The 25082-nt window shown below is 42.4% G+C and overlaps 1 protein-coding gene across 4 annotated transcripts; it reads left to right on the top strand.

The window, feature by feature from the left end:
• Positions 1 to 3936: 3936 nt before the first annotated feature.
• igsf11 (immunoglobulin superfamily member 11) lies at positions 3937 to 19511 on the top strand. 4 transcript variants are annotated; one of them, XM_071910093.2, is made up of 8 exons: positions 4030 to 4083; positions 11959 to 12166; positions 12662 to 12817; positions 14619 to 14654; positions 15929 to 15941; positions 16906 to 17055; positions 18941 to 19130; positions 19251 to 19511. In XM_071910093.2, the coding sequence occupies exons 1-8, from the start codon at positions 4045 to 4047 to the stop codon at positions 19509 to 19511; spliced, it is 1053 nt and encodes a 350-aa protein (XP_071766194.1). In that variant the 5' UTR covers positions 4030 to 4044. The 4 variants fall into 4 exon arrangements, with proteins under 4 accessions (XP_071766195.1, XP_071766193.1, XP_071766194.1 ...); XM_071910094.2 differs by lacking the exon at positions 15929 to 15941 and having other exon boundaries at positions 3937 to 4083; positions 14619 to 14675; positions 16998 to 17055; XM_071910092.2 differs by lacking the exon at positions 15929 to 15941 and having other exon boundaries at positions 3937 to 4083; positions 14619 to 14747; positions 16998 to 17055.
• The last annotated feature ends 5571 nt before the right edge of the window (positions 19512 to 25082 follow it).

Raw genomic sequence — 25082 nt, 5'->3', positions numbered from 1 at the left:
CCATGGGACAGTGTTTGCAGCACTCCTCTATTATGCATAACTCTGGGCAGTAGCTGGTTACCATGAAGGGATGCTAGCGTAGTTAGTTAGCTGGTTCCTGTCAGTCAGGCTCGTCTGGCCCTGCTGAGCTGTGCCTCGGGGCAGCTCGGGGCTAGAGAAGAGAGCAGGAGAGAACAAGATGTTTGTTGACAGAAAAAAAAAATGGAAAGACTTGACTGGTAAACCGAGTGAGATGGACAGCCCATTTGCATCACACCCATGCACAACATCAGCCCAGAGACACGGGGAAGACTGCAGAACTACAGTGTTGTACTCAGCCCAGGGCGAGAGTAGTAAGGAAACACGGTCGAAAAGCACAAAACAAGGGGAAAACATAATGGAACATAACGACTGTATCAAACGCTGCCCCGTCTGTGGGAATATTCCCTAAAAGGAAGATAACATGAGGCCGTTAGTGCAGTTTGCTGGGCTGGTGATGGAAAAATGTAACCTGTTCTGTTTTGGTTATAGTGATGACTATATTTTCCAGCAGACAGAGGTCCTTTATGCTTGAGTGTTCCTTTCAATACAGCACAGCCACAGTGGCCACTGTCTCTCGACTGTGTGATACTCTGTAGTGTTACACTAATGTGGGTGGCCATATTGGTCACTGAGTTTCTCACCCTTCAGCCTGGACAGACCACTAGGGATGGGACGATATGTTTATCTCATGTTACGATTCGATATGGGGTATGGGGTTCACGATACACGATACAATCATGATACGCTGTAATCAATAAAAGTCAAACACTGACGGTGCTTGCTAGAATGTAAACAACAATTTAAAAATGTCATTACAAAGTGTAAATAATATAATTTGGGTGGATAGCTTGAGAAATTGTGATGGGCAAGCCGTCTCATTTGTGATTACTACAGCAGAATAAAATGGAGCTAATATCGCAATTCATTTTTCTGCCCCATGATACGTATTGTCACATTTTTGCATTTCGATATAGTGAATTTCGATACATCGTCCCATCCCTACAAACCGCAAATTCACATCAAGCCCTTTAGAATATGTATTCTACAAGTACAATTGTGTACCGGACATACTTCAAGACCGGAGCTGAGAAGAGCTTTGGCAGAAGTCTGCAATGATGAGGCAATGCCAAGCAATCCCACAGTTTAGCTGGTGAGCTGTCTAGCCTTTCCTGTCTGTCTCTTAGATGTGTCCCTAAAGGGCCACCATACATGCCACCGGTGACACATGCTGATGTGTTTGAACGTGTGTGTTTGTATGCGTGTGTGTGTGCGTGCGGTAGTGGTGTTGGCGGTGGGGGGTATGTTGTGTGTGTGTTTCTGTGAGTGTCTGTGTTCAGGGGGGCATGTGTATGCACATGTGTACAGTATATGGATGTGAACATATGTTTACTTTTGTGTGTGTGTACACGCGTCTGTGTGTGACTGCGTGTGTGTGTGTGTGTGTGTGTGTGTGTGTTCCTTCTTTGGTCATGGAAGCTTACAGGCTCTGTGCGTAGTGGTTCCCTAATCCAGTGTTTTGAAATGAGCCCTCCAGCTGTTGTGGGCTTGAGAGACCGCTGCCTTGGAGGAGGCTTAGAGACGATAAGATGCTCCTTCCATCTCCATCCCTCTAGGACCTCTTCTTTCTTTTCTTTTCTTTCTTTCTTTCTTTCTTTCTTTCTTTCTTTCTTTCTTTCTTTCTTTCTTTTCTCCTGTTCCTTTCCTGACTTTTCCCCTTCCTCCCTTCCTTCCTGACTAATCTAGTACTTTCAATATCTGTGCGGACATGAGAATGAAAAGTTACAGTAATCTCATGCTGCTACTACAATCACACACACTGCGAAGGTCTTAACCTTCTGTATGAACTTCCTCCTCTTCTCCGTTAATCCTCCAATAAGAACGCAGATTGATTCTGCGCAGGAAGTGAACATTGTGTACACAGAGGATGAAAGAAGATCTCCAGGATTAGAGTAGTGACTTAAGAGTTATTTATTTTATTTACAATGTTGATCTGAAATTGTAGATGTGTTAAGGGGCAATGGGACTTTTATGGGACAAAAAGAGGCAGCACAAAGAAGAACCTGAAGATGATACTTCAAAAACACAAACGGAATAAAATGTTGAGCAGAAAGATGTAGATGAACCTTGACTCACACTAGGCTGTCATTACGAATGAGAAGGCTTATTAAAAATGAATAATAGATAAAAATATACATACATATTGAAATTCCAGTGGAGTACAGTGCCACCAAGTAAAATTACTGGCATATTTCATCGGAAGCCTTTTCAATGCCTGAAAGAATATTATACAAGAGTCTTGTATAATAATCCATAATTGAGTGGAGCAGTGAGATCCTCTGCAGAGTGTCGCCTATCTCCTATCTGTCAGCAGTGAGGCTGCAGGTTGTGTGTGGCGTCTGCCAGCAGAAGGGAGGCGTAGGAAGGCCAGCATGCTTCGGACAGACAGAGAGGGAGCAACAGGCTGTCTGTCAGCTAGAATGTGATGGTGATATTCAAAGCCCAAACTTGGCAGAACCGACACATGCTCAAATGGAAGCCCAGATTTCAGAGCGGATGGAAAATGCCTCTCAAATGCTGTGCCTTAGAAATACTACAAATATATGGATGTGTAGAAATAAATGATCTAATTTAATATATGATATATAACATGTGAGAGGTGGTCTTTTCTTGCACTATAACATCATGACATCTGGCTTGACTCCGACCGACCATAAAAAATGTGTTAGCGGCTTATACTGTTGGCTCATGACGTGATTATCATTTTACATTATAACTAACAAGGACGATTCACAGGACATGATCAATTACCTGAAATCGAATCACTGCCATCATCCTCCTCACCACGTTCAGATAAGATTACTTCCCATCAGGGTTTTTGGACATGGATACATGTTTGCGGGGGAGCTCTAACTTAATTTAGGCTGTAATGTCTTTAGCTGGTCTAGAAATAGGATGATGCATGTACATATTTGTCTCTCTGGGTCTGTTATGCCTGACAGATGAGTCAAGATGAGGAAGAGCGGCTCTTGGGTTCCTTCGAGAGGATGCACCTTTGTTGCAACAAGACAAGCTATCGCAGTTGTTGAGTATGCAGCCTGTGCACAGGAGGCACCCACAATACCCATTATTATCCCCACTTGTCAGATTCATTTAGTACGTACTGATAAAAACCCATACAAGAACCGTGCAAGAGGCAAGTTGTTTGAGAAAAAGCATGAGAATAACTCGAGAGACGGCCTATCGCATTTCCCCATTTAACTGCTACATATTTCATGTGATCTTTCACAGCGTGGTTTAGATGTTTGCTGAGCTGCTCCAACAGAAGAGGAGCTCGGTTCAGAAATCATGTTTGTTTTGCTGTAAAGATGAAGGGGCGGAGGAGAAGGGGACGATGTGTTAAGAGATTAAACGTGACCTTTCTCCTCTGAAGATATACTGTGCAATAATCTGTACATGGCGGAGGTTTCGCTCACTATATCTAGTATTTATAGAGCTACTTCTCTCTCTCTCTCTCTCTCTCTCTCTCTCTCTCTCTCTCTCTCTCTCTCACTCTCTCTCTCTCGCTATTTAAAGGCAAATTTGCCAGTATAGTCATATATACATAGACCCAGCCAAAATTGTCTTGATGATCTTTCCCTCCTTTGTACCATATAGCCTGCAGATAGGCTTTGAACATCAATAACTAGTTTCTTTTGCCAAACTCAAAGGTCTATGAGAGAGATCATGGACGATGAATCCATTGGGAATTGTTATTGGTTGAGTGCTTCAGTAAGACGTCTGATCCGCTCTCTCTATCTCTCTCTCTCTTTCCGTTCTCTTTCTGTCTATGGGTAGCTTGCTTTTTGTTGGTCAGTTTATGAAGTGTGTGTTATTCACCCTCTCCTCCTCCCTCCTGCAGTGTGTGTGCGGGCGCTGGACGTGACGGTGTCCCAGAGCAGCATCCAGGTGGCCCGCGGCCAGGCAGCCATCCTGCCCTGCTCCTTCACCACCAGCGCTGCCCTCAACAACCTCAACATCATCTGGATGGTCATACCGCTGTCCAACGCCAACCAGCCAGAACAGGTAGAGTGCACCGAGTTTACAAAGAACCAAGGGAGTCAATTCACTATCACTGTGTTAAAGGATCCTCGCAAAACATACTCTTGTTATTTGGACCCAGCAGGCATAGTTCCCAGTTCTTAGTCACTAATGTAAGAGCCATTGTGATGAGAGTATTGCTGTGATGTTTGTGATTGTGTAGATGTGTAGATCATTTAGATAGTCATATGCCAAACAGCCAGAGCGGGTGTACATTGTTTAGAGACATACTGAGATATACTGTACTATCTATCCCTTGTTTTCAATGCTACTGTATATGCATCGTCTGGATGGTCATACCGCTTTCCAACACCAACCTTACAGCCAAAGCAGGTACACATGTTTTACTATTGATTTGCTTTAGGTTATTATAAAGCTATAGATATATTAGAGTAATATAGAGTTAGAAGCCTACAGGTGTGTCCTTAGTCTAGATAACTGTACCACTATTCATTGGCAAGCAGCCAGTGCGCTTTAATAAGTTCCACTGTAGCTTGCAGATTGCTATATAATTTGGTGCTTTTCTACCTCTAAAGGAACACATCAACTTTAAGACAAAGAAGATCAACTTTGAAGAAGTTCAACTTACTGTTTAGCTATCGTGTGAGAAGATGATGAGTAGCAGTTTCACTGATGTGTGTTCAGTATTTTGTGTGCTTTGGAGATCATGCAAAGGTAGAAAGGACCAGTAAACACACACAGATTGCTTGAGTATTTGCATGCAAAAAAATACTGGAAACACAGAAGGGAAACTGCTTCTCTTTGCTAAATATGGAGCTGATCAAAAGCTTGCCAACATGTTGGCGGAACAGGAAAAGATGACTCTTCACTCTGTTGGCCGTATAAACGCTAAACCCAACAGAATGAGACGTGCTGGGTGAGGTTTAGATGAAGTTAAATGGATGGTCAGTACACAGCTGTACCTGTGCCACCATCGTCACCACTAGAATGATATTTTCCATGAAACGGGGAGCATGTGTGGCCAAGGTCAAATGTGTGCAAGCTGCAAAACCACATGCATAGAAGTGTGCTTGCTCTCTCTCTTTCTCTCTCTCTCTCTCTGTCTCTCTCACACAAAATAACCAAAAAGAAATCACATAATCAGGAGGTGACCTTCTCTCTCTTTCTCTCACTCTCTCTCTATATCTCACCTTAAGCTACGTGCCTCTCAGTTTTGCCTCATATTGGCCCTTCTCCATCATCCCTTCCTGGCTCTCTACTCTTATTTTCTTTTGTTTTCTCTCACCTTCTCTCTCCCTCCCTCTCTCTCTCTCTCTCTCTCTCTCTCTCTCTCTCTCTCTCTCTCTCTCTCTCTCTCCCTCTCTCTGTCTCTCTCTCTCTTTCTTTCTCCCTCTCTCTCTCTGTCTCTCTCTCTCTCCCTCTCTCTCTCCCTCCCTTTCTCTCTGCGGGACCTCTGTGATTCCATTTGAGTTGTTTAACATGCAGCTGCAGGCCCTACAAGCTCACCTGCCTCCCTTCACTTTGAACCCCGGCGCTGGTCGGCCGTCCACATAATACAATCATCTTCTGCACTAATTACCCCACGCCCACGACAGGCTCTATATCGCAGCTGTTCTCACCACACACACCAGCACACACACACACACACACGCACACGCACACGCACACGCACACGCACACGCACAGACTGGCAAAAGACAGAGTGCTGGTACAAATGCAATGCGGACAGACATGAATACATGCAGAACTTATACATATTTACTGGGTTTACACACACATACACACAGAGGGTGCACAAGAAGAGTGTGAAAACTGACACACACATCCACAAATTCAGACAGTCACACATAACGTTGCACTTATGTGCACACCTAGGGATAGATGCATATACTGTCGTGCACACACATGAATACACACACACACACACACACACACACCCACACACACAGAAAAAAACACACAAACATGTATAGGCACTTACTCAGGGATGAATGCATGCAATGCTCAAATGCCAACCAGGTGATGATGGGTGCTGATACATGCAGAAGGCCGTATAAAAGTACTAACATGCACCTTGCTCTCACACCATACCTTGACACCGCTTCACTGCACATGCATGGACAAATAAACTATATATATATACTGTATGTCCATGTATACCAGGGAACAATGGATACAAGCACACTGAAGCACATACACAAGTATTAAAGTGCGCATGAACACACTCAACACATACAAATTCACACACACTGACACACAGATGTAAATAAACACACACACACTTATACATAGGAAGAACCTCTAGTGAAAACTAGTATTTGAGATATGCTGTGTATAGCTGCACAGTAGTTGCCATCAAATTGTCTGCGTGAATCTGGCTAGTGAGCTCTCCAAAAAGTGAGCTATGACATAAAGTGCTGCATGGAGCGACAGTACAAGGTCATTTCAGAGGAAGCGAATGTCATAAGTCGTTAGGGTTGATGCTAAAAGCCATTAAGAATTACTGAACAGAACTCCATACACTTACACACCCGCACTTTGGTGAGTGTACTTGGACCATCTATCTCTCTCTCTTTGAAAATCTGTCACATATGGACACCTTGTTCAAATAGGACAACAATTCAGAAGGGTAACAATGCCCAGCGAGATTTCTCAGCGCTCTAACATTGCTTACATGGCTGTTTCTTGTTGCCCAGATAAATTCTGATGTATATTTTGCTGTATGACTGTATGAGGTACAATGACTTGTCATGTTGCCAGGTGCATCACCGCCCTAAGGCTGCACAATCAACTCCACATTATATATTACTCGATGAGTGGAATTAAAAGTATGAAATCTCATATATCAGAGACCTCACACTGCATATGATTATCTAATGTATCCATCCACCATCATGGCTACACTTCTGTTTGTTTATGCATGGAGCGAGTGTGTCTGCCTGGTGTGTCTGGAGTCTGTGTAGGCCGGGGCTCCCTGAGGTATAATGAATAAGAAACCTTTTTTTGTTTGTTTGTTTTACCACTAATGTTGTTTAGCTTCATAACTCGCCCAACCGCCCCCCACCCCCTCCACATTAGAACTTAGGACAGGCAAGATACAGCTCTGTGTATTATGAATACTAAAAGGTTCTAAGCCAAAAGCACAAGATTTTTTTTAAGTTTCTTCTGTTTACCCATTGTAAATTTGCTGAGCATGTATACTGAATAACCCCCTACAGATTTTATGTGATCCCACCTGGTGGCTGAAGTCTACAGTTTTGTTGCTGCTGGAGTGTCAACATTAATTGTCCTTGTTACAACCTCATGTAATCGTAGTCAAATAGTAAAATAAAGAAGCACTCCATGAAAACTTTATAAAACAGCTTTAGCTAGTTTTTAATGATTTTCAGGTATTTGTAATATATTTATAATGAATTCCAGGTCATTTTCAATGAAGCAGCCACTGGTGAAAATGCAGTGAAGGAAATCTGTATAAACCATACAAATTCATGCAGTTAATCCCGAATGCTCAAAGGAATGACAGTAATGCCCATCCTCCAAGTCCTCCAATCTGGTTCTGTGTCATTGTCTAAACCTTAAGCCTGACATTCACTTAAACCAAGCTGGTCAGTAGAACTAGCTGTGGTAGTAGTGCTGTTTGTATACACTGATCATCTGACATGTCCAGCCCCAGATTACACATAGCTCAGTGGAGTGTATATACAGTATATATATGTGTGTGTGCGTGTGTGTGTGTTTGGGTGGGTGTGTGCATGTTCATGTGTGTGTTCTCCATGTAATAATCTGTCCATCATGCTGTTGTGATCAAATGTCCTGACCCCTCACTCCTGATAGCCACTAGGTGTGAGGTAATCCAGATAAAACACACACACACACACACACACACACACACACACACACACACACACACACACACACACACACACACACACATATCCAACCAGACAATAGTATTAAGGTTCCAAACTGATGGCTGGATATTGATGTTTTGTTTTTTTCTTTAATAAAAGCCCCAGTTTCACTGTCCTCTTGCAACACCTTTGAAACTGATTTTGCAGTTAGGATCATGAAAATTGTCGATATATCAAACTTATATCAAACACTTTCAAGGAGATGTGCCTTCGATGTGGCGAACCTGGCAGTTTAATATCACCAGTGTTGCCTGAAATCATTTAAAATCCAATTTTGCTACTTATTTTTTTGTATTTACTTGAATTGAAGAGAGAAACCTGAGAAAGCTTCATAACTCCTGGACTGATGAAAATCCTTCGCAAAGTCATTGTATCATTTCAAAAGTCATCAGTCAGGTAAAAAAAGGATTAAAGAAAACTTCAAAATATTTTTATCAATTCCTGAGAAGGGAGTCTTTTGTCAGTGCAAGATTTCCACAGAATTGATCAGCGTTTTGTAATACAAATTGTACAATTGTACATTTCCAGGGAAATTAAGCCCTGGTGAAATTGAGGCCATAGAGACCTCGCGGTGCAGAAATGATCTTAATCTGTAATGGAGAACATCTGTCGTAGTGTTTTAGATGATCAGGTTCTGATCCTTGGCTGAACCTAGCAATCTGCTGGAGGATGGATCAAACAGAGGCGGCATTCAAATACTCTCAGAGTGTGACCTTGTTACCTCCCCTTACCCCCCCTCTGTAATTTTTTAGCTGGGTAGATCAAAGAAAAATAACGAGAGCTATTTTAGACAACATTGAACACGGCATACAGTATGTCTGAGGTTTCTGTGGCTGGAACTCCTTCCGTGTGGAGAGGTTGAGAAGAGGTTGTGTTAGGTAAGCTTGGAAACTACTGACAGTGAGACTACGACTTACAAACTCGTGAAACTTTTTTTTTGATTAGCGTAGGGAAATTCCTCTTTTTGCTTACATCAAGACCAGGTGGGTCTATCATAACCTTCCTAAGTGCAAGGGAGTGAACCTTGACCTTACGATTTCCACCAAATAGGACAAAGTCCATCAGAAACCTGTCCATCAGTCTCAAAGCATACAGTGTTTTTCAGTCTAAAGGGCATAGTTTGAGTTTAAAGCTGTCATAGTAGCACAAGGTTGCTGGGGTTAAGCCTGGGAATCCGGGTTCATATATGGTATTGCGGGATGGATCTGGGCCAATATTGTTCAGAACATATCTGAGAGGCTAGAGAGAGATAACAGCGGAGGCTTACAGTCAGTGGATCGAAGGGAGGCTGTGGCGGTTTAGAGGTTTATTCGGGCTTTATTGAGGGGATGGCAGTGTCCCTAGTGTCCGGGGGCCAACAGGCTCCTTATAAGGGGATCGGAGAGGGGGTTAGCGCTAGGGTCAGTTAGAAGTAGGCTATGTTCAGGAGACTGGTAGAGAGAGAGAGAGAGAGAGTATCCAGAGGTTTACTGTGCGTCCGGTCGAGCCTGTGGCCAACACAGTTCTGACAGGGGGGATCACGGAGCTGGGGATGTAATTGGAGTGTGGGTGAATGCTTGTGTGTGTGTGTGTGTGTTTGTGTGTGTCTGTACATGCACAACTGGATGTGTTCGGCGAGGGTTTTACCACGGGACGGGATGTAGCAGAGGTTTACCGGCGGGCCAGCAGCGGTACGTCCAGTTATTCGCTCGGGCCAACAGAGTTCTTAGGGCCGTCCGCCATCTGTACGCCAGCCATGACCTCCTTTCTCCCCGCGCCCGGCTACAAAGCCAACCAGGTCACGCGAGAGGCCGAGGTGATCTCACACACACACACAGATATGGATCAACACAGTCGACAGAGACACAAAGCACAGAAAGAGGTGAAATGTGGCATTTTCTGCTGGCAGATTCAAACTATTATGTGCATATTATTGTGCTCAGAAATTTGAAAATGACACATCCAGACACAATAATAGAGAGTATGAGTGCAGTTTATATACTGCACATGTGGTGCTCTTGATTGCTTGTAGTATATATATATTGTCAGGAAGCACACAGGAACACAGAAAAATACAAATATTATAAGATGCAACTGTATGCTCATTGAGTATTGAAAACACATACGGGTAAGAAGTGATATGCACTCTCAGAGCTTCCATTAAGGCTTGACTCATTCGCACACAGACACGCATGCACACACACACACACACACACACACACACACACTCACACACACACTTGTGCGTGAGGCCGATTGATTGGATCGCTTTCACCCAGCATGCAGATTATAGTGTCAGGTCATCAGGAGTGTAGAGCCAGGTCAAACCAGTGCCGTCTGTTAGAAAGAGAGAGAGAGAGAGAGAGAGAGAGAGAGAAGGAGAGAGAGAGAGACCGCACAGAAAAAGAAAGGACAGACAGTATATCACAGTCAGACTACACTTATTGGCACCCTGTAGAGACTGGGAGAGAGATATTATGGTGGAATAATCCCACACACAGACGCACACACACACAAACACATACAGCTGAACACTGATACACTCCCCTCGAGTAAATGCATCTACACTGAGACACTGACACACACACACACGCACACACAGAGGAGATGCAGTTGCAGGCTCTCATCACAGCTGAGGAGCTGCCTATTCATCTGCACATAAGAGGACAAAGCGAGCGTACTGCACTCAGGAAATTGCAGTAGCGCAATTTACAACCGTTAAGCAGCAGTGGAGGACACACACTCACACACACACACACACACTCCTACACTTTCATCAGAACTCTGTCACATACACTCACACACACAGACACACACACACACACACACACACACACACGCAGCTTCACTGTGCTGGTTGTTTCCCTGCCTGGGTCTTTGAACTGTTCAATGAGGGCTCTTTTCACCAAAGTGAATAGCCCCTCTGATTCCTCTCCATGTTTTGTGTGTGTGTGTGTGTGTGTGTGTGAGAGAGAGCGTGTGAGTTGGTGTGTACTGCGTGCACAGCCTTGACTCACATTGTGTGTGTGTGTGTGTGTGCACATACCATGTGTTTGTGTGTGTCCTCTTCATCTTTTGTGTGGGCCCAGCTGAGGGGTGAGAGCTGTTTTTCATGCGGCTGGGTCTCACAAATGAGCCGTTCAGCCCGAGTTGGAAGCCTGAGGGAAGCTTTTCAACACCTTGGTCCTTCATCGCTCTTAAATTTGGACCTTGGAGACAGGCCCGCCTCGACCCGAGGGGCTCGAATGCATCGGCGCTACAAGTGTTTCCTCGCCACGATTATTCCAAAAGGTCACTCGATAATGATAAAGGGTTAGGTTTTGATTGAATTTGACTCGACTAAATGGATTACACGTGCAGAGGACTGCCTGCCCGGCTGCTCTCGGATTCATCAGATTGCAGTTTATATGTTTCAAGTTAAAATGTTTTCAATTATGCATGCCATTTAGTGGATGCTTTTATCCGAAGTGCCTCACAGTACCAAGAGAGGATACTTTTAGTGTGGGAGGCCACCGAGGGAAACGAGTCCCTTACGCTGGAATCGTTAGCCATTCTCTTCCCACTGTGCTAAAAAGTACCATTTACAAATAAAAGGTTTCTTGGTTTGTTTGTTTGTTTTTTTTCCCCCAGAAAAAAAAAAAAAACCTTGTCTGTACAGTCTATCCACCCATCCACTTCCTCGATCCACTGTTGAGCAGTTCCAGTAGTAGAACTAGGTCTCCCTCTAGTGAGAGATATTTGTAACTGGCCTCTCAAGAAAATGATCACAGCTGTGTGCGAGAATCACATTCATAAACAAAGATGTTCTTTTAAATATTCACCCCATGACATGATGTTCAATGACAGACATGAAGACATGAAGTTACTAGGACTACAAAGAGGTGCCGCCTTCTGAGGCTTCCTTGGAAAGATTAAGAACTATGAACGAGTGGCTGATTCTCTCTCTCCTTTTTCTCTGTCCCATTTTTTCTCCATACCCTCCCTCCCTCCCTCTGATGTCCCAATCCAGGTGATCATTTACCAGGGCGGCCAGGTGTTCAGCCTAGCCAACCACCTCAATGGCCGTGTGGGCTTCGTGGCCACCATGCCTAGCACAAGTGCCTCCATCTTCATCAACAACACCCAGCTGTCAGACACGGGGACCTACCAGTGCCTGGTCAACAACCTCCCGGACAGAGGGGGGCGCAACATCGGCGTCATCGGGCTCACCGTGTTGGGTAACTGACCACACAACACCGCTGAGTCAGGAAGCAGTAGTGAAGCAAGTGTGAATGAGGAGCAGAGTGTCATCGTGAAGCCCTGCATGTGGGAGCATAACTCACGTCCCCAGTTGCAATTTAGTTATTCTCACAGTTACAAAGGGCTTAACAAAAAATTATCAAAACATACACTGAACCTGCAAAATATTAGGGACATTAGGGCCCCTTTCCACATTTGTCTCAAAGCTAAAAAATCCTTTGCTAACTCGTCTGCTTCTCTTTATCTACATCAGGGATAATGGCTTTTACCTGGATTCACGTCATCAGTGAACTTCATGAAAAGCGTTCAGTGTCCCTAATAATAATCCCTGTTTTATCAGTCTAAAGAAGAAGAAGAGAAGAGCATCCCATTCCCTGTACTAACTGCTGTACTAACATTTTGTGTATCAGTGTCTAAGTTCTCTGTCAGGATCCATGCGTTTCTGACCCCGCCCACTCTCTCCCTCTGCGCAGTCCCCCCCTCGGTGCCGGCGTGTCGGATCCAGGGCACGCTGGACGTGGGCAGTGACATCATGCTGATGTGCAGCTCGGACGAAGGCATCCCCACGCCGTCCTACTCCTGGGAGAAGCTGGACGCGCTGCCCAAGCTGCCGCACAACGCCATGCAAGGTACTAAAAACAAGCTGGCCGTCGGAGTGCCCTTTTGCCCCACCTTCGCTGGTAAATCTTACACACATAGTGTTGCCAGACTCAAGCAACAACCCCACCATCACTGCCACCTCCCATCTGCCAGGCCCAAACAACCGCCCGCCCGAAGATCCCCCACTGATCCTGCTGAGGGGTGACGATGGATGGATGGATGGATGTGTGAGTGTGAGGTGTGAGTCAAACCCTGTGAATTTTGTGAATGAGTGTGTGTGTGTGGGTGTGTGTTTTATGCTTTTGTGGTGTGTTTTTTTTTCTCATGCTGCACACCAACTGTGCCCCAGTTTTCCCACCCGAACCCAACACTTGCCGTTCTGAGAACTGGACTGGTGTAATCAATATGGTCTATTTCCTTTGCCAAGCAAAGACCATTACACTCATTCAACTTCTCTCAGATCGATCAGGATGACATGGGCAGGTGTGTCAGGGCTGCAGTTGGTCTTCAGCATTGCAGAGCATTGGTGTAGTGGCCTCTCCTCTCTTCCCCAGCTGTGCCATTAGCACGGTCGAATGATCATCTCCAGTCACCTGCTCTACCTCTACACTACTGGTCAACATAAGGCTACTATAGAAGGAGACAGGCATCTTCACCCATCAGTCAACTGCAGACAGTACAATAAAATGATTGTTTTTGTACAGCTGCTATATAGATCCACACAACTATCTAAAAATCTAGCTTTGATATTTCGCTTTTTCCAAAATGAAACATCCACCATCCACCAAAAAGTGACAAATGTCAAATGAAGCCTTCTGTTATGCTACATGAACAAATCATACATTAAGAATACAAAATATTAGGACCACCTTCCTAATATTGAGCTGCATCTCCTTTTGCACAATCCATGTTTCCGTTGTCTCAAGGTTTAAAAGCCCTCTTGTAATCTGCCTCCTCCCCTTCATCTGCATCTCCCCTTCTTGACTGAAGTGGATTTAAATGATGGAGCAGATAAGGGATCAAAGCTTTCACCTGGATTGACATGGTCGGTCTATTTCAATGAAAGAACAAGTGGTCTTAATATTTTGTGCGCTCCGTTTATATTTGGGTTTGTCTTCTGCTGTTTGTGTGCGATTCAAATTGAAATGGGATGTGGGATTTGTCCCTGTCACTCCTACTCGTGTCTCTCTGTGTGTATAGTTTGACACAGACAGCTGTTGAGCAGCGACAGCGATATCTACGTGCCAACCATCACATGTCGCTGTCAAGAGAGCAGACGAGAAATCTGGGTCAAAAATCTGGCTCACTTCCACAACTCATCACTGAAACACCCCAGTGGTAGCCTTTTTATGAATCCAGTAGTGTATTGCCCTAAGACTCTAAACTCATCTGTTCATTATCAACCGACAAATCATTTGTGAGAGAACGTGACTTGCACCTTCACCTTCAGATTCAACATACAGTATGTCCCAGTGAATCACTATATTTTTTATAGATAAAATTACACTTGTATATGGCAACCTCTATTGGTTGATGTTAGAAGTAGTTCAACTGCACGTATTATCACATTGAAGAGATTTATGTGAGAAAAACACCCAAAATGTCATAGCTTTTATGCAGATTTAAAACCAACAAATGATTCAATTTAATTTGAGTTCATTGTGTTTTTAGTGTTGATTTTCTTCCATACGATAATTGACTAATGTGCTTTTTACTGTTTGAGTAAATGGGTTAGGGTGCTTGGGCATTTGCGTGTGCGTGTGTGTGTGTGTGTGTGTGTGTGTGTGCGTGTGTTTCTAATTGCTCTGTGTCTCTCTATGTGTCTTCCAGACCAGATGCAGGGCACTGTGACACTGAGGAACATCAGTACCAGCACCTCAGGACTCTACCAGTGTACCTCCAGCAACGCTATTGGCAAGAGCACCTGTCTGCTCAACCTGCAGGTTGTAGCACGTAAGTACACATACACACACACACACACACACACACACATTCACACATACATCTTCTCGAAGTGGATTTAATAGGTGGAATCAATCTTAGCTTTCACCTGGATTCACCTGCTATTTTATGGAAGGAGTGAGTCTTAATGTTTTTTACACAAAACCTAACGTGGAAATTCCACCTTGGTTCCCAACAGCCACTTATAACTCTTATAGTATAAGACCATAATAAACCAAGCTCCCATCACGATGAGTTGCATTTTCACCATATGACAGGTTCTTATGAGTCATACATGCTGCTCCTTATGCTGATACAAGATGACACTGTTATTGTCATATACAGATGGGCTGACAGATGGCTGTTAAGGGATGAACATTTTATAAATGGAAAAGCCGTCTCCTCCTCTAACTCTGACAGACAGACAGACAGACAGGGATGAAGTTAGATGTCCTCTCCTTGAATGACACTTGTCAAACAGACAGACATACAGACAGACAGACAGACAGACAGAAAAACAATAAAAAACAAACAAAAACCAAACAAACAAAGGAGAGGACAGGAAGATCTTGCAGTCTCCTCGTCTGACACTAATCATATTATAGACAGACAGAGAGTTTGTTAGGGGCCATACAGGCAGACGGGCAGTTTGGATCACTCGGCTGGGAGGATTTTATTCTCCTCTGATCTGGCACTGTGTGACAGGCTCTTGCTCAGTTTCAGAAATATAGGCAGCCATTTTTTTTTTTTTTTTTAATATTATTTTTTTTTATCCCAGAATTTTGATAATCGATTAATCGCTTTAGTCATTTCATCAAGTAAAAGTACCAAACATTTGCTGGTTATAGCTTGCTTTTCTCCATTCATATTGTTATAAAATGACTGAACAGCAGCCAAAAATACTTTTTTGGCTGCTGTTCAGACTAAGCAAGCAATTAAGACATCACTTTGGGCTCTGGGAACTTGTGATGCGCATTTGTCATTATTTTTGACATTTCAAAGACTAAGTGATAATTAATTAATCAAATAATTGTTAGATTAACCAATAATGAAAATAATAATTGATTGCAGCACCTATTGTCAGATATAACAGCGGGTCTCAATCCTTTTCAGTTTGCGAATCTGGAAAACAAAGCTAACCCTAACTCAGCTCAGAATGGTTAAGTTTTACATTAAATGATGAATTTTTCTCTTTTCAGGTGCTTTTAGTTCATTTATTATTAGAAGAAGCCTAGAGCCTAGACAAGGGCACTCATCACAAAGATTAATAAATATGATATTCAATTTGTGTATTAGAAATTATTTTTTTCAAATTCAATAAATGAACACGGAACACCCCAAATCCCAGCCCCCAGGTTGAGAACCACTGGAGTATAAGACCTCCCTTCTCCAATTTGCCTGCCTGAGTCAGTCAGTCAAACAGACAGAGAGACAGTGACATTGCTAGACACTTTGTCACTCCAACAACCCTGTCTCATGATATCTAACAGGATATCAGTGTATATACTGCTGGTGTGCTGTCACTCTGTGAAAGACAGAATAAAAAAAGCTGGCGTTGAAAAACTGTCATCTGAGACAGTAGATTCGACAGTTAAGAGCAACAGGAGCTCATTATATTATATAAGGCTCTTATAGTGTGAGCTGTCTCATCTGTTCAAGCCCATACTCCTCTTTTTTGCTCTCTTTCTCTTGCTCTCTCTCTCTTTCCATCCATCTCTACTGCATGTTTAGTTCAGGATTGAGAGAAAGGCCACCAGAGAAACCACAATATCATTAAAATTCAACCTCAGCTCACATACTCCATGTTTTATTCATATCATAATGTACACAGTTGGCTTTTTAGAATAGGCTGAGAACCAAAAGCACTGTAGTGTGATGGACTATGGTTAGGTTTACAGGTCTTAGGCTACTGTTATTAGTCAGGCAACACTTGCCACGAGGTCCTGATAGTGTATTTTAAGAGTTGAATTATAAGCATAATGTTTCTGTGTCCTTATTAAAATCAATAATTGCTTGAAGGAGTACACAAATAAACTTTTTGATCAATTTACTGTATTACTGTCTCACTTCCTGGAATGAATTTAGTTTGCTGCAGCCCCAGGAGACACAGCACTTGACTACTGACTATTTCCCCCGGTAAATGATTTGGTACCTTCCTCCTCCCTCTCTGTCCCACAGCTCAGCCTCAGAGTGTGGGTCTGATAGCAGGGACCATCGCCACAGGAGTCCTGGCTGTCATCATCTGCTCCCTACTCGCCGTGGTGACGCTCTTCTACTGGAGGAACAAGAACAAGTACGACGAGGAGGAGATCCCCAATGAGATCAGGTCGGGCTTCAGCTGATCATCTTCTCTCTCCTTCACAGTATGCAGCTTTGGGTCAGTTGCAACCAAGAGCAGCGATAGTCTCCGGTGCATAAAGAACAGATATAATAGTAGTACCCAAGAATGAATTGGCTTAGTGCCTCTGTTGGAATCAAGCAGGAGTTGCTTCTATGTAGACTGTGAAGCAAGTGGAGGCTAAATAAGGCCGATCTGCTGTATTTTCAATGGTAATGAGATGCATAATGCAACCATGGCGTTGTGTTTCTTATTGTAGAATACTAAATGTGGCAGCGTCGCAATCACAATTATTCAACGCAGAAAACCCAGACCAGTAAATTGGATTTGAAGTTTTGAGTTTTCAACTTTTATCTCTTGGCAGCAACTTTTCTGTATTCATCACAGCCTCATTTGTCTTTTCAAACAGTCTGTGAAGCTCTGCGACTTGTTTAAATGGGCGGCAATTCCTCCCCTAAATTACTTCATAAATCAATTGGAAGATAATCTTTGTTCAAATATTTCAGGCTTTGGCTGGTTGGGATAACATCTGCCTCATTTTGGGCTCAGCTACATCCCTGCATTCACAATTTCCTCCCCTACAGGCTTCTGCTTTTCCCCACTTGCACAGCAAATCACAATGGAGGTTTTCCTCCTCAGCCAAATGTGTCAGGAGCCAAGCTCTTCTACCCAATATAGCACCATTTAAATGAGTGTTGTCGAATAAACTGGAACTCATAGGCAATGTCTTTGTCAGTTTAATTTCAAAACCTCCACTGTATAGTTCCTGAAATCATTGGATTTTCTAATTAAATCTGGTAGTGTTGATTGAAACTATATGTAACATGCTGCAGAGGTACAGTATCTGTGGGCAGAAATTAATAAAAGTGGTATTTAGGTTTTCTGTGTGCATCGCAACTTGACTGCCTGGAGGTGCCCCCAAGCTCTTTTAACTATTAATTCCTGATAGAGGATTTTTGATAAATATTTGAAGATGCTCTAATTGGCTGTCTCGCTGCTATCTTTTCCTATATTACTGATGCCTTCACAGCTATCAAGTCTAGCATGTTGATTCAATGGAGAAGGATCAGGCTGTTCACACAGCTGTATTTCTAACTAGCCTGTGATCAAACAGGGTGTCTTGAAAATGTTTGCTTTGTTTTAAATTCAGAGTACAACACATACCTAGACTCATAGTTAGACACCCTTGATGCCTGTTAAATCAATATGCCAGAGCCTTTGCAAAGAAACTGTTACTTGTGAATCTAAATTCTAAAACATTCAGTTGAAAGTTTAACCAAGGCCTGTGTTTTGTATTTGTCTTTGTGACATCAAATAGAATTTTTGAGCTGATCAGCTAAAACCATAAAAAGATATCTGAAGTAGCAATCCCTACGAAAAAAGTAGAATACTTTAAGTTTACTTTTTAAAGTACACATAAAAAGTAGGCTATACTAAATTTGGTGAACTGAGTGCACTTATAAGTATACTTTTCTGTTATTCTTTGGGACTAAATTGGCTCATTTTTTAGTTTATAAAAATATACTTGTAAGTATACTTAAAGCACACTACCAGTGTACTAGATGGGACTGAAATAGTCAATTTAAGTTTGTATATGTATACTTTTAGTAGGCTATACTTGAAATTGACTCACACAAATAGTAAAAGTGTGCCAAAATATACTTCTCGGAAAACTGCAAGTACTATCCCAGCATTCCAGAAGGTCGGGAGCAATCCCTCTTTTAAAACCTGTCAATAGATTGGATCTTTTGATTTCTTTCAAACAATTCAACAAATTCTGCATTTATAGATAAGTGACTGAATCTCGTTTATCTGTCTTGTTTGTCTGTGTAACTACACTGGCTGACCTGTGTTTGAATCATCTTCTCAACAGAGAAGACGACCTTCCTCCTAAGAGGTCGTCATCAGTGAAGGCGTTCCACGCGGACGCCTCGTCCTCGGAGAACGACACGCTGACCTCCACCAACACCTACAACAGCCGCTACTGGCACAACCCCAAGCCCAACTACGACACCAACTCCTACACGCGCTACAACGGAGACACGCGCCAGACCTTCTCCGCCGCCGCCCACGGCACGCACGGACACGGACACGGACATGCCCACGCCCCGAACGCGGGACACGCGGGCCACAGTTCGGCGGTCACGGCGCCGGGTTCGGCCCCGCTGTCCCGCCACGCGCAGCCCGCGGCGCCGGCGACGTCCACCTTCGCCAACGGCAGCCACACGCTCCCGCCGCCCAAGACCCTGGTGGTCACCACAAACTCCGCCCCCTCCCCGCCCACCATGGTGCGCAGCAACGGCTCGGTGAGCCTCAAGCCGGTCCCGGCGTCGACGCATGGGCAGCACACGCACTCGTACGCGGTGAGCCAGGCCACGCTGGAGCGGATGGGAGCGGTGCCCGTCATGGTGCCCGCCCAGAGCAGAGCGGGCTCGCTGGTCTGACATTTGACTTGTTGAACCTGAACCCGTCCTGACTGTGACCTTTGAAAAGGAAACTAAATGAGTGTTCGGCTGCGGAGGCCGCGGTGGTTCGAATCTATGAAAAACTGATCCGGTTTGTGAGACTGAATAGGCTGAAGCAGCCTGCTTCCCTTTACGACTCGTGTCTTTCTGTATTCTGTCTTTCTCTCTACCTTTTTATCTCACAATAAACCAGGATTTTACAGCGCAGAGTTCATCTAATGCCAACTCCTTGATGACAGGACCCTCTGTTTTGTAGACAAGCAGCACCTGGTATTACATCAACCCCTATTGGATGGATTTTCCTGCTGGGTGCGGTCTTCACTCGATGGTATTCTGTTTCAGCGAGTAGGAGAAATCACTTTATTTTTCAACAAATGGGACGATTTCACAAAGCTGAACAGAAATGTCCTGGGGAACCTGGGTTTCCTGGGTCTTTTTCAGCACCGGATCATTGTGATGATTGTGTGTTTCTGGACTCAAAAAAAGCATTTTCATCTCAGTGTGTCCGTAGCGCATGGTCAGGCCGCAGCAAGCTGGGATTCCCACATAAACACAACTGAATATGCATGTGTACTTTGTCCAAGGATAACAAGATCAATTCAGTATTATTTTGTAATGTTTTCTTCTCACAGTTCTTATTTTGATTATGACAACGATGATGGTGATGCTGATGGTGGTGATGATTGGAATTGAGGAATTAAAATTGTGAGGAATTAAAATTGTGAATGTGATGATGTCTAATGGATGTGATCTAAATGAAGAAAGCAAATGAACTAAACGATGTTGGTTGAATGGCCTTAGAAGCTTATGAGAGAGGATGACGGGGTGCGATACAGCGCTGCTGGCCGTTATGGTTTAGTATCTCACAATACACTTTACTTCATTGAACGCAAACACTTTGATTTAGTTTTTGCAATTTCTGGAGCAATTTTTATATCAAAACTGCTGTCTTATAAACAATAGCTCAGTCTTACTAACGAAACGCTTTACCCACATGAAAATAAAATTGAGACCTTTCTGCACATACTAGGGAATATGAGGAAATACTGATGACAACTGGAAGACAGGTATATGTAGTAATACAAGCTGGACTTTCAGAAAAATAATTGCACAACACTCTCACTCTGGAAAGCTACCGATCCCTTGATTTAAACTTGAAACTGCAGGCAGACATTGTTTGTTGTAGTCCACGCTGTGTGTGTGTACTTGCTGTTGACTTGTCCTAATCCGGTTCATCTCACATCAGTGCTGCTTTGAAAAGACGTAGAAAGGGGGATGTCTTATTTCATAAATGCTTTTTAAAGAGAAAATATATATATTTAAAGGTGATTTTTCCCTTGAAAAAGGCTAACAACTACTGTTTTCTACTGTACATATTGTAACTACTACAGTAAGCTAGGTTGTGAATCAAAGAAAATACTTTACATGTCTGATTGATGCATATTTTACAACGCGTGTCTTAATTTTCAAACGGTCCTTTTTGTTACAGTAGACACCAAGTTGGGTTTGATAGACAGTGTTGTTGGTTTTAATGAAGGGATGCTTCTTTTTTATTCTATTTTCATTTCATAATGATTTACTGCCATTTCATTGCAAGGTCTGAGGTAAAATATGTTGAAACACTAATGGCCATATGTTTTACTAGAAATAGTACAGACCTACTGTATATGATAGCAAGTACCACTGTATATCTGACCTACTGTATTCATGTTTTAACCAAATCTCGCCACTGGAAAAACAGTCCTGAACTGTTACAGTACTATTGCAGTATTCCTAAATTTAGCCAATCCTTATTTCTAAATGAATGCACAGTACTAATAATTATCTTCCAGCTATGATGCAATATTTGAAAAAGCAATTTTGTGTGTTATATGCCAGTGCATTATTAGAAACTTTTATTTTTCTCTTAGACTATTTTTCTCTAAGTCTAATTTATGGGTTTTTAATGGATTTTGCAATAGACATTCTGTATTTTTGTTGCATTTACAGTCTTACTAGATGAGTTAATGCTGACAAATTTGTGTGCTAACATTATAAAATGTACTCCCACTAACAAATACAATTGCATCACTTTTTGATCAAAACCATTATCATTATTATTATGTCTCCTAGATTACTTCATTGACTACAGCGGTACTTCTCTATATGATGATTATTAAATAATTTATGTTTTTCATGACATTTGCCATTAAGTGATAGATGCACATAAACAGTGTTATTAAAGTTAATTGAATGAGGAGAATAAATTACTGGGTTGGTAGTTAATTTAGAGTATTGTGGTATTAATTCATAATTTTAGACTTACTGAGGAAAGCAATATGAATAGCAGCCAGAACACTCTGTAATCCCAATGAATATTCAGATCATAGGAGCAATAAATACCAGCCAAGGAGATGTACATTTTTCCAAATTATTGATGATGTCATCCAGTTTATACACAAGTATTAGACATGATGTGTGCCAGTCAACACTCATGGTTTTCCATCATAGTTTGTTATCCAAAGATGTAGGCCTATACTAGTAGACCTGGGTCAAACAGTAATACTGAGTTTTGTCCTGATGGGTTTGTAGATTTTGTACTATTCTATTGGCTACTGTGGCCCAGGCCAGATCAATCAAAAACACATCTACTTTTTGACCCAGGTCTGACAGCTCAATGTGATGTTACTGAAACACTGTGGCTGAAACATTGTGGCTTCTTGTGTACGGTCATTATGAAAAAAGTTGAGTTTATGAGTTTATCCAAATGAATTATTAATCTTTTTTTTTTTTTTTCTGATAACAGCTCCAAGGCTGTCTGCTTCAGAGACACTGCAGAGATACCCTTATGTCTGTTTGTCACACACACAGCTGCACACACACACACACACACACACACACTAGTTCATTTAGAATCACAGAGAGGCTGACTGAGATCAGATGATCAGAGTTCAGCTCATCTTTGACCCTGATCACAAAAACCCAGACGAATCTCCCAGCGTCTCTCCTCCATTCTCTCTGGAAGCGTATTGAGAATGGAGTTGTCTGTCTCAGTAGATTCTTCTGAATTGCGCTCACATTGTTCCTGGCGTCCCTCCCCTGAACGCTGGCTGATAAGGTCAGAGGCGATGAATTAGTTTTCCTCTGAGGTCTCTGGCTTTATTCTTCCCAGAGAGAATGGCAGGAAGATAGAAAGCTGTGTGGAGATTTCTTTACTGTTGCTCTGCCCTCCAGAGCCAGGGAGGGAAGAGAGCACAATCGATAGACTATTGAGATTCTAGCCCAGACTAAATAAATATGACATCATCTACCCAGGCCATGAGTTGGTATCTGGTACACAAAGTGGTATGTGGGTTGTGTATATAGATAAATAATGACATATTATGTGATATATTGCCAATAGTAAAAACCAATCTGTAAATATGTAAAATATATATCTTGTTCTTACTGTTGGGTTGAAATGAAATCTGAAAAAATAACACTGGAAGTTGTAGTGAATAAATATTGTTAATACATTCTAGTCAGCATCCTGCTCATTTGTTTGCGTGTGTGTGTGCGTACGTGTGTGTGCGTGTGTGTGTGTGTGTGTGTGCGCGCACTAAAACAACAATGTACTTCATCTTGCAAATGACCTGGTTGCCTCATGGTTTAAAGTGGAACCAAGTTGCAATGTATAGTTAAGTGTCAAACCATTTCTCATAGCAGCCTCTTAATCAACTTAGCTTCAGATATTCATTTAATTAATAAGTCTTTCCACACATTATGAAATGAACAGGCTCTTATTTAGTTTAAAAGCAGCAGAAGAAGGTAATCTTCCACAATTTTCCAGTGTATTTGCTTTATAAGCTTTTTTTACCCTGTTTGTAATTCAAGGTCAAAACCTTATCCATCAACAGCCTAATTACTCGCACTGTAATGGTATTCTTCAGCTCTTAAATACCAGCAACAAGGATGTTAAGAGAGTTAAAGTGCATACCAATTTAATTAAAAATAAACCAACATGTTCACGAACATAAGATTAAACGATAGCTACAGCAAGTAGCTGCCCTCCACACAAGGGAGAGGAATGGTTTCCACAAAGGTTTAATAGCATCCTTTGATACGGAATAGTGTAATACATTCATGAAATTTCACCTTTAACCATTCTATTTGCTTTGGGTCAATATGACTGTAAGACATTTTGAATGAGATTGTCAGAAATTACTATTAGCATTCTGACTATGGAGATGGAAATGGTGGATGGAAATTATGGGCGGAAATGTGGAAAATATGCACATTTATTTGGTGTGAAGGAAGTGAAATACCATGAACTTGTAGTTCATGTATTGCCACTAGAGAATATCCATTGAAAGAAAGAAAGAAAGAAAGAAAGAAAGAAAGAGAAACAAAACATACACACGACACTGATTACCAATTATTTTGGTCTTCAAGTGGCTCATCATGATCGCAAAATGGTCAAATCATATAATGTATCTTAGCAGTGTGCCAGATTTTATTAAGCATGCAGATACAGTATGTAAGCGTACTAATTTTCAGCTTTCTACAAAAAAGTAAAATCTCACATGCAGCTATTTGCCTGCAGGAGCAGATGCTGGGTCCCACTGTGGAGAAGTATTATGTAATATGAATAATACATTTCAGGCTTTGCTCAGCAAACTTTCTATGAAACCTATTTATCGACCCGTAGGTCCTGCTGCAGGCTACAACAACCATCAAGAAGGGACCCGTACCTTTGTTCAAAATATGAAAAATATGCAAGTGTGCCAATTTTCAGGATTCTATTCCCATATCTTGTGTAATACTGTGCATATGACCTCCAGGTAGCACTGCAAGAAGCCCTGTGGACCAGCTACATGAACACAACACAGGGCTTTTCTCAGCACACAAAGTTTTCTATTTCAGTATGAAGGATACACTGTACCTATTCATTGGAATGGACACTATGTGATGCTACAGAGTCTCACATCATCAGATTTGATTAGTTCAGAAAAAGTCAACGTGCATGAATACAAAATTTTACATTTCTGCTCACTCTTGGCCATCTACTCTGTACTACGTTATATTAACCTGAAGCACATGGATTTCATAAGTTTGGAAGTTAATAGAAGAGTGATTTGTTCTCTGATACATGTTTCAACCCAGCTCATGATTTTAGGTGATAATGAGGAGGACTGTACGTTTTAACATCTAAGTTCTATTACAAAAGATGAATTCATTTGGCTAAAATGCACTTTATATCTTCTAGGTGTGTGTGTGTGTGTGTGTGTGTGTGTGAGAGAGAGAGAGAGAGAGAGAGAGAGATCGCTCTGTTGATGGGACAGTGATTTATGCATGACCATGATCATCTCATTCCGCTCAGCACCCCCTGTGTTGTGAAGTTTCTGTATTCAGAAACTACAATTCTCAAGTTAACCACTAGGGTGCACTGCTTGTACATTCATGCAACTTGGACTCAGAGAAAGTTGCTCTGGCAAAGGCAAAGACCAGACTCATGCGGTAGAATACTAAGCCAAGGATGCCACATCCCATAATAACCCGACTAAATCTTCATCTGCAATTCTGAACTGCTTG

The sequence above is a fragment of the Centroberyx gerrardi genome, chromosome 6 (assembly GCF_048128805.1).
Source record: "Centroberyx gerrardi isolate f3 chromosome 6, fCenGer3.hap1.cur.20231027, whole genome shotgun sequence".
In the NCBI taxonomy this organism is placed as follows: Eukaryota; Metazoa; Chordata; class Actinopteri; order Beryciformes; family Berycidae; genus Centroberyx; species Centroberyx gerrardi.
This window is presented reverse-complemented; position numbering and strand designations above follow the sequence as displayed.